This window comes from Indicator indicator, chromosome 36 (genome assembly GCF_027791375.1).
Source record: "Indicator indicator isolate 239-I01 chromosome 36, UM_Iind_1.1, whole genome shotgun sequence".
In the NCBI taxonomy this organism is placed as follows: domain Eukaryota; kingdom Metazoa; phylum Chordata; class Aves; order Piciformes; family Indicatoridae; genus Indicator; species Indicator indicator.
Genome location: NC_072045.1, coordinates 158865 through 172295, shown reverse-complemented (window position 1 = coordinate 172295; position 13431 = coordinate 158865). Strand labels below are relative to the sequence as shown.

The 13431-nt window shown below is 59.4% G+C and overlaps 1 protein-coding gene across 1 annotated transcript in view; it reads right to left on the bottom strand.

The window, feature by feature from the left end:
• Nucleotides 1-3582: 3582 nt before the first annotated feature.
• REXO1 (RNA exonuclease 1 homolog) overlaps nt 3583-13431 on the bottom strand; it is a 10139-nt gene continuing 290 nt past the window's right edge. The window contains exons 2-6 of the mRNA XM_054396031.1: nt 11868-11978; nt 10783-10898; nt 9637-9775; nt 4615-4735; nt 3583-3701 (exon numbers count right to left, since the gene is read on the bottom strand). Coding sequence (XP_054252006.1) covers nt 3613-3701; nt 4615-4735; nt 9637-9775; nt 10783-10898; nt 11868-11978 — 576 coding nt within the window. The 3' untranslated portion in view covers nt 3583-3612. The remainder of the gene's footprint in view (nt 3702-4614; nt 4736-9636; nt 9776-10782; nt 10899-11867; nt 11979-13431) is intronic.

Here is a 13431-nt window from a genome sequence, read left to right as displayed (position 1 = left end):
GTTCAGCTGCTGCTCAGCAGCTCAGGGCACTGCATGGGGGAGAAGCAACATAGGCAGGGAGCAAGGATATGGCCCAGAGCACCCCAGGGACCACCACAGGCATCACCTCATCAGGAAGCCCCAGGCTGGACTTCCACAGCTGCCAAGTGGCACCAGACTCTGCCCCTTGGCTCACCTCAGTGAGCTGATGTGACACAGAGAGGCACAGAGCCCCAGCATGGGGGGATGTGAAGAGAGTTCTGGAGATCATCCAGGCCAAGCCCCTGCTCCAGCAGGGCACCCACAGCAGCTTGCCCAGCACCACAATGCCCAGGGGGGGTTGGAAGCTCTCCACACAAGGAGACTCCACAACCTCTCTGGGCAGCCTGCTCCAGGCCTCCAGCACCCTCACACCAAACAACTTTCTCCTCCTGCTCAGATGGAACCTCCTGGGGTCCAGTTTGTGCCCTTGCCCCTTGGGCTGTCCCTGGGCACCACTGAGCAGAGTCTGGCCCCAGCCTCTTGCCCCCCACAGCTCCTTTAGCTCTTGCTGAGCATTGCTCAGCTCCCCTCTGGGGCTGCTCTCCTCCAGGCTCTCAGCCTTTGCTCCTCACAGAGCTGCTCCAGGCCCCTCAGCATCTCTGTAGCCTCCCCTGGACTCTCTCCAGCAGTTCCTTGGCTCTATGGAACTGGGGAGCCCAGAACTGGACCCAGGACTCCAGAGGTGCTGCACTCAAGTAGAGCAGATGGGTAGGAGAACCTCCCTTGACCTGCTGACCACACTCTTCTTGGTGCTCCCCCTGGAGACCACTGACCCAGGACACCAGAGGTGGCCTCACCAGGGCAAAGTAGAAGGGGAGGAGAACCTCCCTTGACCTGCTGACCACACCCTTCTTCATGCACCCAGACTGGCACCAAGGAGAGAGCTGTGAAGCCAGTGGGAAGTCCTGGGGGCAGGCTGGGCTCTTGCAGAGCCACTTTGTGAGGACATGGAGGAGGTAACAGCAGCTGCAGGCTGAAAGGATGCTCCAGGGACACCTGGCCAGGCTGTGCCCACCTGGGGCTGTGTGCAGCCCCCCTCCTGCTGCCCTGGCTGTGGGCAGAGCAGTGCCAGTTGGGCAGCTTGTGTCTCATCAACACTCTTTTATTAAAAACAGTTACAAAAGGTGACAGGTTACAACAGTTCTGTACAGCCCCAACCCCAACCCTCTGCTCTTCCTGCATCCCACACCCAGGGCCACTGCAGATGGCAGCCCCTGGCTCCGAGATGAGCTCTGACCCACACCCAGGCCATGGGGTGGCTGTGGTTGGCTTCCCCACCAGCATCCCACCAGCAGGGCAACCTCCTCCCCACAGCCCACTCCAGAAGCCTCATTTCAGGGGGTCTCAGTCCTGGGGAGAGGCAGGGGAGACGAGCAAGGCCCCTGGCACAGTAGGACTCCTGCCTGAGGGACAGCCTGCAGGGATGCTCTGCCCTGCCCAAGCCTGGGGGATGGGATCAAGCCAAGCAAGCAGCTCCCTGAAGAGGACACCAGCCCCATGCCAGGGAGGTGCCAGTTTTCCAGGGCAGGCAGCTGCTGCAGGAGAGGGCCAGGAGCTGGCGTGGTCCTTCCAGTGATGAGGGAACCTTGGGGCAGCAGATGGCTTTGGAACCTCAGGAGATCTGTGAGCTGCTCTGGGTGCCTTCCACCCCTGCAGCCAGGGCTGAAGACAAACAGAGGATGGCCAAGGGGAGGAAGAGGCAGCAGCAGGAGCAGAGCAAAGCTTCCCTCCATGGCTGCAAGCACTCAACCTTCTCCCACCTCTCCCACAGCCTGGGCAGGACCAGATCCCTGCAGGCAATGAAGAAGGGAGAGGACACCAAGTCCTGAGGCTGCTTCACCTGGAAGCCCCCAGGCAGGGCAGGGGGTGGCTGCAGCACCTGGCAGAGGGCAGCTGGACCTGATGAGGCCTGGGGAGTGCTGTGGGGGGGAGCTGGGAATTCAGGGCAGCAGGCTGGAAGCCTGTGCCACTGCTGCCAGGGGAAGCACAGGAGGGCTCAGCACCAACAGAGCCTCTACAGGCTTCAGGAGAGCCTGGCACAGGTCAGACACTGGAAGCCACATCCTCACCTCCAGGGACAGCAATGGCACAGGGAAGGCTGCCAGGCTTGTACCAGCACCCCCAGCCCACAGAGAGGAGCCCAAGCAGGACACCCTGGCCCTGGCACAGAGCCCTGCCCTGCTGGGGGGCAGGCCTGCAGGACATGCCAGGGGACATGCAGCACATCCCCAGACTGAGCCCAACACTGCCAGCAGGATACAAAGGAATGAGCTGGACCCAGCTCCCACAGGAACCAAGAGCCAGCAGCTCCCCTGCCAGGGACATGGAGCCAGCACCCTGCCAGCACTGCCAGTCCCACCTGGGAGCAGTGAGGGCATCACTGCTCTGATGGAGCTGCCTGGACCTCAGCTTGAAGACCTCAAGACCTCATCCAGCAGGGACCATTTCAAGCAGCTCCCTTGCTCCCCCAGCACCACCAGAGCCTGGGCACCCAGGCAGAGAGCCCACCAGTGCTGCTGCCCCACTCACCACCAGTGGCAGAGGCACACTGTGGGCAGCTGCTTCAGCCCAGGGCTCAGATGGGCAGGGAGAGGTCTTCTGCTCTTCTCCAAACACCCAGGGAGTGAAGTTCAGAGCCACTTTTCCCTATTGCTTCTGCTCCAAGGGACAGACTGCTGGGGAGTCCTGCAGACTGCTCAGGACCACCCTTGGGTGCAGACCTAGTGGCCCCCAGGCCCCTCCCAAAACCTTGATGCCCACAGCCCAGCTCACTGGGGCCCTGCTGGAAGCTGAGGGTCAGGGCTGCAGAGTCAGCTCCCACCACTGCCCTCCCCAGAGTGGCTCCTTGCCAGGAGGGGATCCCACTTTGGCCCAGCCCTGCTGTCCCTCACCTCAGCACCACACCCCTGGCTCCCCAAGGGCTGGGCTGGGCAGGGTGGGACAATTCTGCAGCCGCCCTGCTGCCAGCCCTCACTGCAGAGGTCACCTGGGCTGCAGCAGGTCACAGTACCCTGACCCCCCTCACTCCTCTGCAGCTGCTCCCAACACCCTCACAGCCTCCCCCTTGTGCAGCTCCAGCTTCCTCCTCACCCTGGGACCTCATTAGGACCTCCCTGATGGTTTGACCCTCAGCTCTCACCACCCCTTGCTTGCTCCTGCCCAGCTTTCCTCCACTTCCCCCACCTGCAGGACTGGGACTCCACCAGTGCTGAAGCACAGAGGCCACAGAAGTTACACTGGAAATCAAAACCAAGACAAAGATCAACCTGGAACAGACCCAGAAGACCCTTCTGCAGGGGTCCCCCTGAGCTCTCCCAGCCCCTCCTAGCAACCTGGGAGTCCCTTATGGCTGTGCTCCTCACAGCCACCGTGCCAAGCCCACAGGGGTTGTGCCACAGGGGATGCCTCAGGTGGAGAGGGGAGGGTCTGAGAGCCACCCCCCGGAGCTGGGAGCAGTGAGCTGGAGCTGCTGCAGCCTCCTCCAGTGCTGCAGAGGGCTGGGAGCCGCCGGGGAGCTGGGGGAGCATGCGGCTGCGGCGAGCGTTTATTGCACTGCTTCAAAGAGGTGGAGGAGGGAGAGGAGGCTCCAGGTCATCGTTTCACCTTGGCATCTTCCTTGATCTTCCAGACCATCAGCTCCATGCAAGCCCTGGCGTCCTCGCTCGAGTCATGCCCTCCAACTGGGGAAGAGAGGCACAGTGGGGTGAACACCTCGGCCTGCAGCACCAAGGGTGGAGGAGAAGGAGAGCAGCCCTGGGAAGAAGGACTTGGAGGTGCTGGGGGTGCAAAGCTGAGCCAGCACTGAGCACTGCCAGCCCAGCCCCAGCCCTGTCCTGGGCTGATCCCCAGCACGGTGGGCAGCAGGGGCAGGGAGGGGATTCTGCCCCTCTGCTGTGCTCTGCTCAGACTCCCCTGCAGTGCTGGGGCAGCTCTGGAGCCCTCAGCACAGCACAGACAGGGACCTGGTGCAGCAGGGCCAGAGGAGGCCACAGCAATGCTGGCAGGGCTGGAAGCCAGGCTGAGAGAGTTGGGCTTGGGCAGCCTGCAGAGGAGAAGGCTCCAGGGAGACCTTCTGGTGGCCTTGCAGTGCTTCAAGGGCTGAGCAGAAAGCTGGGGACAGACTTTGGAGCAGGGCCTGTTGGGACAGGACGAGGGAGGATGGTTTGGAACTGCAAGAGGGAGATTGAGAGTGGGAGAAGGGAGAAATGTTTGACCCTGAGGGTGCTGAGAGCCTGACCCAGCAGCATCAGGGTGTGCTCGAGGAGATGGAGAGGAACAAGTCATGCTTCAAACAGAAAGAGCAATCTGAGTTTGCCAGGCAGAAAGGGGAGGGCATGGCATGGCCTCAGCAGAGCTCCCTCTGGCCCCTCTGCTCCCCACTGAGCCCAGAACCCAGCAGCCGCTGGCGCTCAACGCAGGCTGCAACACCAAAACCGCCGGTGGCAGAGCCTCCATCTGCCAGCCCGCTCCCAACCACAGCAGTCAAAAACCAAACCAAAACCCACACAGATTAGGGGATCAAGAGGATGAGGAGGAGGAGGAGGAAGCAGCCCAGACCCAGGTGGGCAGGGAGCTGGCCCCCCTGGCTCTCACCGCTGTCCTGGATGATGCGCTTGAGGTAGTCGGCCATCAGCGTGCGCAGGGCTCGCTTGTAGGGCAGCCCCAGGCGGTGCGGGAAGACGATGGCAGTGTCCACCACGGTGCCATGGATCAGCTGCAGGGAGGCAGCAGGAAGCACAGGTGTTGATTTCCCACCTCCCACAGGGATGGACACTCCTCAGCATCAGCCACGCTAAGGAGACCTTCTCAGGCTCTGGGGGATGTCGGCACTGAGCCCCAGCCCAACCGGTCCTGCGGGACAGGCTCTGATCCGGAGGTGACCTCCCCCCGGGCACAGCAGGTTCCCAAAGCACTGCCCTCGAAGTTCAGCCTCCAAAGCAAGGAGTGTCCTGTGGGGACAGGCTGGGAGAGCTGGGGCTGTTCAGCCTGGAGAAGAGAAGGCTCCAGGGAGACCTTAGAGCTACCTTCTAGTACCTGAAGGGTCTCCAGGAGAGCTGGGGAGGGACTGTTCAGAAGGGCTGTGGGGAGTGGATGAGGGACAATGGTTTGGAACTGGAGCAGGGTAGAGTTAGGTTGGACATCAGGAGGAAGTTCTGCACAGTGAGGGTGGGGAGACACTGGAACAGGTTGCCCAGGGAGGTGGTTGAGGCTCCATCCCTGGAGACACTCAAGATCAGCCTGGATGATCAGCCTGTGCAGCCTGCTCTGGCTGGAGCTGTCCCTGCTGCCTGCAGGGGGTTGCACAAGATGCCCTTGGAGGCTCCCTTCCAACCCACTGTGAATCTGAGAGCATCTCTCACAATGAACAACTAAGCTGAGGAAGCAATTGACCACACAAAGCCTGTGGCAGCCTTTCAGCTGCCTCTCAAGATGTGGACAGAAGTGGGCAGGATGTGTAAGTCCAACTGTGCCCAGCCCATGGCAGGCCATGGCTGCTTCTCCACAAAAGGCCTCACCTTTGAGGTGCAAACCAACCTGAACCCTCCTGCCTGGCAGCAATGAGTCAACAGGAAGTTTGCAACCAGCAGGGATGAAATGGGACACAGGGATCTTCTGCTCCTGCCATAAGAACTATGCAGTGGGTGGGAGGGAGGAGGCCCTGGCTGGTCCCATAGGAGAGGCAGGAGCTTTTCTGTCCTCTCAGAGCATCAGCATGCTGGAGATGAGGAAGAAATTCTTTCCAGTGAGGGTGGAGAGACTCTGGAACAGGTTGCCCAGGGAGATTGTTGATGTCCCCTCCCTGGAGGTGTTGAAGGCCAGGCTGGATGAGGCCTTGAGCAAGCTGTGCTGGTGGGAGGTGTCCCTGCCCATGGCAGGGGGTTCGGACTGAATGATTTTCAAGGTCCCTTCCAACCCAACCCCTTCTGTGAGTCTATGCTGGAGGAACTGGGGATGCTCTCAATGTGCCACCTAGCCTGCTGCAAGGGGCCTAGAGGGGGACCACAGGGTCCACAATGAGGGTCAGCTGCTTTGCTTTGCACCCCAAATTCTCCCTCTCAGGCTAAGAGATGAATCCCTGCTGGCAGAGAGCTCAGTGAGAGCTGAAGGGAGCTGGAGGAAGCTGCAGTCCAATGTCTGGAGCACAGGAGCAGAACTCAAGGTCTAAGAGAGAAATCTGCAGAGCTGACCACACCACAGCTCTGCAAGTCTTGACACATGACAGCTCCTGATGATCCAAGCTCCTCAGCTGACTCAGCTCAGCCTGGAGAACAAAAGGCTTAGGGGAGACCTTCTTACCATGGCCCAGTACTGAGAGGGTGGCTACCAAGAAGATGGAGACTTCCTCACTACAGGGAGTCCCATGGAGAAGAGAAGGGCTGATGGGGACAGGTTACTGCTAGAGAGATTCCCATTGGACTCCAGAAGAAAATGTTTTTCCATGAGCACAGCTGGGCACTGGAATCATCTCCCAGGGGAAGTGGTGGATTCCCTCCCCTGGGCAGCTTTAAGACCCAGCTTGGCAGGGTGCTGGGGCAGCTCTGCTGATACCTGCAAAGGTTGGACCTTGGGGTCCCTTCCAACCTGGCACTCTGGGATTCCAATGTTAGAGTCACAGAAGCATAGAATCATGAAGGTTGGAAAAGGCCTCCAAGGTCATCCAGTCCAACCCCACCATGGGCACCAAACCATGGCCCCAAGTGCCATGGCCACACAGTTCTGGAACACCTCCAGGCATGGGCACTCCACCACCTCCCTGGGCAGCCTGTGCCAAGCCCTGACCACTCCTGCAGCCAAAAAATTGTTCTTCATCTCCAACCTAAACCCCAACTCATGCAACTTGAGGCCATTTCCTCTTGTTCCTAGGGAGCAGAGCCCAACCCCCACCTCCCTGCAGCCTCCTCTCAGGAGCTGTAGAGGGTAATGAGGTCTCCTTCAGCCTCCTCTTCTCCACACTAACCACCCCCAGCTCTCTCAGCTGCTCCTCCCCAGCCCTCTTCTCCAGACCCTTCCCCAGCTTTGTTGCCCTTCCCTGGCCCTGCTCCAGCCTCTCAATGTCCTCCCAGGAGACCTTCTTGTGGCCTTCCAGGATCTGAAGGATCTGAAGGATCTTTCTACAAGAAAGCTGGGGAGGGACTTTTGAGGGTGTCAGGGAGGGATAGGACCGGGGGGCTGGAACAAAACTAGAAGTGGGGAGATTCAGATTGGATGTGAGGAAGAAATTCTTCCCCAGGAGGGTGGTGAGAGCCTGGCACAGGTTGCCCAGGGAGGTGGTGGAAGCCTCATCCCTGGAGGTGTTCAAGGCCAGGCTGGATGTGGCTGTGAGCAACCTGCTGTGGTGTGAGGTGTCTCTGCCCATGGCAGGGGGGTTGGAACTGGCTGAGCCTTGAGGTCCCTTCCAACCCTGACAATTTTCTGATTCTTGGAGTGAGGGGCTGAAAACTGACCCCAGGACTCAAGGTGTGGCCTCCCCAGTGCCATGTTGGGTGCCAGTCTATAACTCCACTGCTAACAGCCGCAGAGCTCAGCTCTGAAGTGCCTCAGAAGAGCTGCAGCTCAGCAGGGACATGCTGGGAGCTGTGCTGAGCAGCCAGCGCTGGGTAACCTCTGCTGGAGTGCAGTCAGCTCTGGCACCCAGCCAGGCACAGGCACCATCAGTTATGGAGAAGCAGAAGATGGAGAGAGGCTAATGTGGCTTTAAACACAAATGGCAGAGCTGTCACCACTTGGAGCTGGCCACAGCCATTAGCCAGAGGTCGACTTCCCTGCCAAGGCCATCAGGGAGGCTGTGCTGATGTGCCAGGGCCTGTCACACTCTGCTGGGGTTCCTTCTCATGGCACTCTCTGCTTCTGAGAGGTCCAAGCAGCCACTTCCTGCTGATGGAGCAGGAAATAATCTTTTGGTGATGATGATGAACTCCACAAGAGGTAGGGTAATGGGAAGCCACCCAGGGAGGAAGTGATTTGCAGGCATCCAAAGCTCCTGCTCCCTGCCATCCCCTGAGCTGGCAGCCACAGCTCCTCCAGCATGGCCAAGAGTGGCTGCAGCAGGCTCTGGCTTCTGAGCACTGACTGAAGACTCAGCTCCTGTCTGCCACAAGCTTTCCAGGACACCCTGGACAAGCCCCTGGCGATCTATGTGCACAGTGGGCAAGGAGAGGACAGCAGATGGCTGAGGGGTACAAGCTGACTGAGGAGGAGCAGGCAGGAAACGAGACCCAGGAAAGGTCAAACTTTGGTCAAAGAGCAGCACAAAGCAAAGCAGACAGAGAGCCTCAGGCAGGCATGGACACTGCTGCTGGTCCCAGACTGGGAGGAGTGGCTGAGAACCCACCAGGCTCTGCTGTCATTAAGAGAGACCTGGACAGGCTGCAGAGCTGGGGGAGAGGAACCTCCTGCAGTTCAACCAGGGCAAGTGTAGGGTCCTGCACCATACACAGGGGAACAACCTCCTGCAGCAGGGCAGGTGAGGGAGGACCTACTGGGAAGCAGCTCTGTGGAGAAGTACCTGGGAGTGCTGGGGGACAAGAAGTTCACCAGGAGCCAGCCAAAAGGCCAATGGTGTCCTAGGATGTGTGAGGAAGAGTGTGGCCAGAAGGGCAAGGGAGGTTCTCCTCCTCCTCCTCTACTCTGTCCTCATGAGGCTACCTCTGCAGTCCTGGGTCCAGTTCTGGGCTCCCCAGTTCAAGGGCACAGGGAACTACTGGAGAGAGTCTTGAGGGGCCTGGAGCAGCTCTGTGAGGAGCAAAGGCTGAGAGCCCTGGGGCTGAGAGCCTGGAGGAGAGCAGCCCCAGAGGGGAGCTGAGCAATGCTCAGACAGAGCTAAAGGAGTTGTGGGGGGCAAGAGGCTGGGGCCAGACTCTGCTCAGTGGTGCCCAGGGACAGGCCAAGGGGCAAGGGACACAAACTGGACCCCAGGAAGTTCCACCTGAACAGGAGGAGAAAGTTGTTTGGTGTGAGGGTGCTGGAGGCCTGGAGCAGGCTGCCCAGAGAGGTTGTGGAGTCTCCTTGTGTGGAGAGCTTCCAACCCCCCCTGGGCATTGTGCTCCTGTGAGACCTGCCCTGGGTGATTCTGCTTGTGCCTGGGGCTTGGACTGGATGAGCTCCAGGGGTCCCTTCCCACCTCACTATGCTGGGATTTGGGGATAAGAAACCATGAGAATTATCTCCAGCAGCACAGAGCCTTGGCCTGCTCCTACAGTAGTTACTGTGGGCATCCAGAGGGCACAGGGCACCCTAGGCCTGACCCTGGCTGAGCAGATCTGCCAAGCACTCAAAGGATGCTGACACCAGGAGAGGGTTCTTGTGTCTCTGGCAGGGCTGAAAGGTGAATGATTGGAGCTCAGCCCCTCCAAAGAGCTCTGCTCCAGCACCCTCACAGCCCCCTCTGGAGAGCTCTGCCCCTCTGGGCAGCCCCAGGGCAGCCAAAGCTGCAGTGCCACCACGAGTGACCCACAGGAGCCTTCCAGCAGAGAGAGCTCCTCCCTGCCCCACAGACAGGACACATCTCCTGTGGCCTCCTGCTTCTGGGAGCTGAGCAGCTGGAAGGAGACACCAAAGAAACCCTGGGGTGGGAAGGAAGCAGGGAGGGGTGGAACCACCAGACGTGCAGCTTACCTTTAGTGCAAATAAGTCACTCTCCAAGCTGTGCCCTATCAGGATGGTGTCTGCACTGAACATGTTGAGTAGCACAGCCTGGACATCCCTCAGGGTGATGCTTGTGTTCTCCAGGTCCTCTTCTGTCACCCCTGAGAATCTGCACAGCAACAGCAGAAAGGAGGCTTCCATCACTACACAAGCCACAGGCTCACAGATTGCTTCAGGTTGGAAGGGACCCTCAAGAATCCTCTTGTGCAACCCCCTGCAGGCAGCAGGGACATCTCCAACCAGAGCAGGCTGCACAGGGACACATCCAGGCTGACCTTGAATGGCTCCAGGGATGGAGCCCCAACCACTTCCCTGGGCAACCTGTTCCAGTCTCTCCCCACCCTCACTCTGCAGAACTTCCTCCTGATGTCCAACCTAACTCTGCCCTGATCCAGTCCCAAACCATTGTTCCTCATCCTGGCACTCCCAGACCTTGTCCAAAGTCCCTCCCCAGCTCTTCTGGAGTCCCTTCAGGTACTGGAAGGCTGCTCTGAGGTCTCCCTGCAGCCTTCTCTTCTCCAGCCCCAACTCTCCCAGCCTGGCCCCACAGCAGAGCTTCTCCAGCCCTCTGTTCATTTTCGTGGCTTCCTCTGGACCTGCTCCATCAGCTCCAGGTCCTTCTTGGGGTGGGAGCCCCAGAGCTGGCCCCAGCCCTGCAGGTGAGGTCTCCCCAGAGCAGAGCAGAGGGGCAGGATCCTCTCTCTCCAGCTCTGGCCACACTGCTTTGGATGCAGCCCAGGCTGCCCTTGGCCTTCTGTGCTGCCAGTGCCCATTGCTGGCTCCTGGCCAGCTTCTTCCCCACCAGCACCCCCAAGTCCTTCTCTGCAGGGCTGCTCTCAATCTCATCACCCCCAGCCTGGATGGATACCCAGGATTGCCCCAACCTAGGTGCACTTTGCCTTAACTGAACCTCCTGAGGTTCTCCTCAGCCACCTCTGCAGCCTGCCCAGGTCCCTCTGGATGGCTCCATCCTGTCCTTCACTCTTATCAACCACTCCTCTCAGCTTGGTGCCAGTTCCCCAAGGCACAACTCAGAGGGAAGGACAATGGTCAGTGGAGTTCAAACCAGAGCTGCAGCTGAGCCTGAGCAGGCCTCTGAGCCAGGGAAGTCCTCACCTGGTGTTGTAGTCCACCACCTTGGTGTCTGGTTTGACAAAGGTGTCATAGACCACCTTCAGGTCAGAGTTGATCACAGTGACTCTTGTCAGCTCCAGGCCTTGCTTGGTGTAGCACTGCAAGGAACAGAGCAGCCATGGAGACAGGAGCAGGGCAAGCCCAGCCTGGCATCACCTCAGCTGCAGCTCCCACACACAGCACAGGGAGTGCAGCCAGCAAGCACTGCCCAGAGAGCTGCAGCCCCTCAGGGGTGCACACAGCCCCCAAGTCATGGATCATAGAATGGTTTGGTTGGAGAAGAACTTTGAGATCATCACATCCAACCCTGAACCCAGCAATGCCAGGGCACCACCAAACCATGGTCCTCAGCACCACATCTGCAAGACTTTGAAACCTCCTCCAAGGATGGAGACTCCACCACTGCTCTGGGCCAGGCCCTGACAATCCCCAAGGGGAAGAAATTGTTCCTCATGTCCAGCCTAAACCTTCCCTGGGGCCAGCTGAAGCCATTTCCTCTTGTTCCTAGGGAGCAGAGCTCAACCCCCACCTCCCTGCAGCCTCCTCTCAGGGAGCTGGAGAGAGCAATGAGGTCTCCCTCAGTCTCCTCTTCTCCACACCAAACACCCCCAGCTCCCTCAGCTGCTCCTCCCCAGCCTTCTTCTCCAGACCTTTCCCCAGCTTTGTTGCCCTTCCCTGGACCTGTTCCAGCACTTCAATGTCCTTCTTGGAGTGAGAGACCCAAAACTGACCCCAGGATTTGAGGTGCAGCCTCCCCAGTGCCAGTCCAGGGGCACCATCCCTGCCCTGCTCCTGCTGCCCACACCATTGCTGCTCCAGGCCAGGCTGCTGCTGCCCTTCTTGGCCACCTGGGCACTTCTTGGAGTGAGGAGCCCAAAACTGAGGCCAGGATTCTTTGCTAAAAGCAATTAACAAGAGCTAATTGCAATGCCCAGGACCAGTGTGATTTAGAGTCCTCAGCAGAAGGGACAGAAGGTGGCAGGGAGACAAGAGCTGCACCACCACCCTTGGCCTTCCCCAGGGAGCTTCCCTGTGGCTGTGCCTTGCCCCTGTGGTTGGGCACTCACCATTTCACAGTCTAAGGCATAGATGCCAGGGTAGCCATCAGTTGTGGGCAGCTTCTCAAAGGTCTTCACAAAGCCATCCAGGCTCTCCTTGCGCCCATCGTGGACGTGTTGCTGCAGGGGGAAAAGGCAAGAGGCAAACTGCTGATGGCAGGAACAGGAACCCAGGAAGTCCCCCCAGAACCTCCCACTTCAACAGAATGATTGTTTTAATCCCAGCATGGAGGGGTTTGGGAAGGCAGCTCTGGAGATCATCCACTCCAACCCCCCTGCTCCAGCAGGGCACCCACAGCAGCTTGCCCAGCACCACAATGCCCAGGGGGGGTTGGAAGCTCTCCACACCAGGAGACTCCACAACCTCTCTGGGCAGCCTGCTCCAGCCCTCCAGCACCCTCACACCAAACAACTTTCTCCTCCTGCTCAGCTGCAACCTCCTGGGGTCCAGTTGGTGCCCACTGCCCCTTGGCCTGGGTACCACTGGCCCCTCTGGCTTTTGCTTCTCTCCCTCTCACAGAATCAATCAATAAGGTTGGAAAAGACCTCAAGGATCATCAAAGTCCAACCTGCCACCCAAGGCCTCATGACTACTAAACCATGGCACCAAGTGCCACATCCAATCCCCTCTTGAACACCTCCAGGGATGGTGACTCCACCACCTCCCTGGGCCCTTGGCCTGTCCCTGGGCACCACTGAGCAGAGTCTGGCCCCAGCCTCTTGCCCCCCACAGCTCCTTTAGCTCTTGCTGAGCATTGCTCAGCTCCCCTCTGGGGCTGCTCTCCTCCAGGCTCTCAGCCCCAGGGCTCTCAGCCTTTGCTCCTCACAGAGCTGCTCCAGGCCCCTCAGCAGCCTCCCCTGGACTCTCTCCAGCAGTTCCTTGGCTCTCTGGAACTGGGAAGCCCAGACCTGGCCCCAGGACTCCAGAGGTGCTGCACTCAGGTAGAGCAGATGGGCAGGAGAACCTCCCTTGACCTGCTGGCCACACTCTTCTTGATGCCCCCCTGGAGACCACTGACTACCTTTGGCCATGAGGGCATCTTGCTGGCTGATGGTGAACTTGTCCTCCAGCATTCCCAGATCCTTCTCCAGCAGGTCAGCCCTCACTTGTACCCCAGCCTGTGGCCTCAGCTCACTCCCTGCATCAGCCAAGCCCACCAGGAGCTGGCAGGAGGGCTCAGGGAGTGACTTCTGGAGTGGTTTAAGCCAACCCCAGCCCAAGCTGCTGCTGCTGCTGACAAGAGGCACTCCCACTGCTCCCCTCCACTCTCTGCACCCAGCCTGGAAGCCCTCTGGAGGAGGAGCTCCAACTGGATGGTGCCACTGGGCTGCTTTCCAGTGGGGATGCAGCAACATCTAATTGAGGGCAAGGCAGAGGCTGCCACAGCCTCTTCTGCCCACTGCCAGGGCTTGAGGTCAAAGGGAATGGCTGCACCACACCCAGAGGTGATTCAAGAGAGACCTGCAGGGAGGTGACTCCTGAACTGCAGGAAGGACATTGAGAGGCTGGAACAGGTTCAGAGAAGAGCAACCAAGCTGGGGAAGGGTCTGGAGAACAGATCTGGGGCTGGGG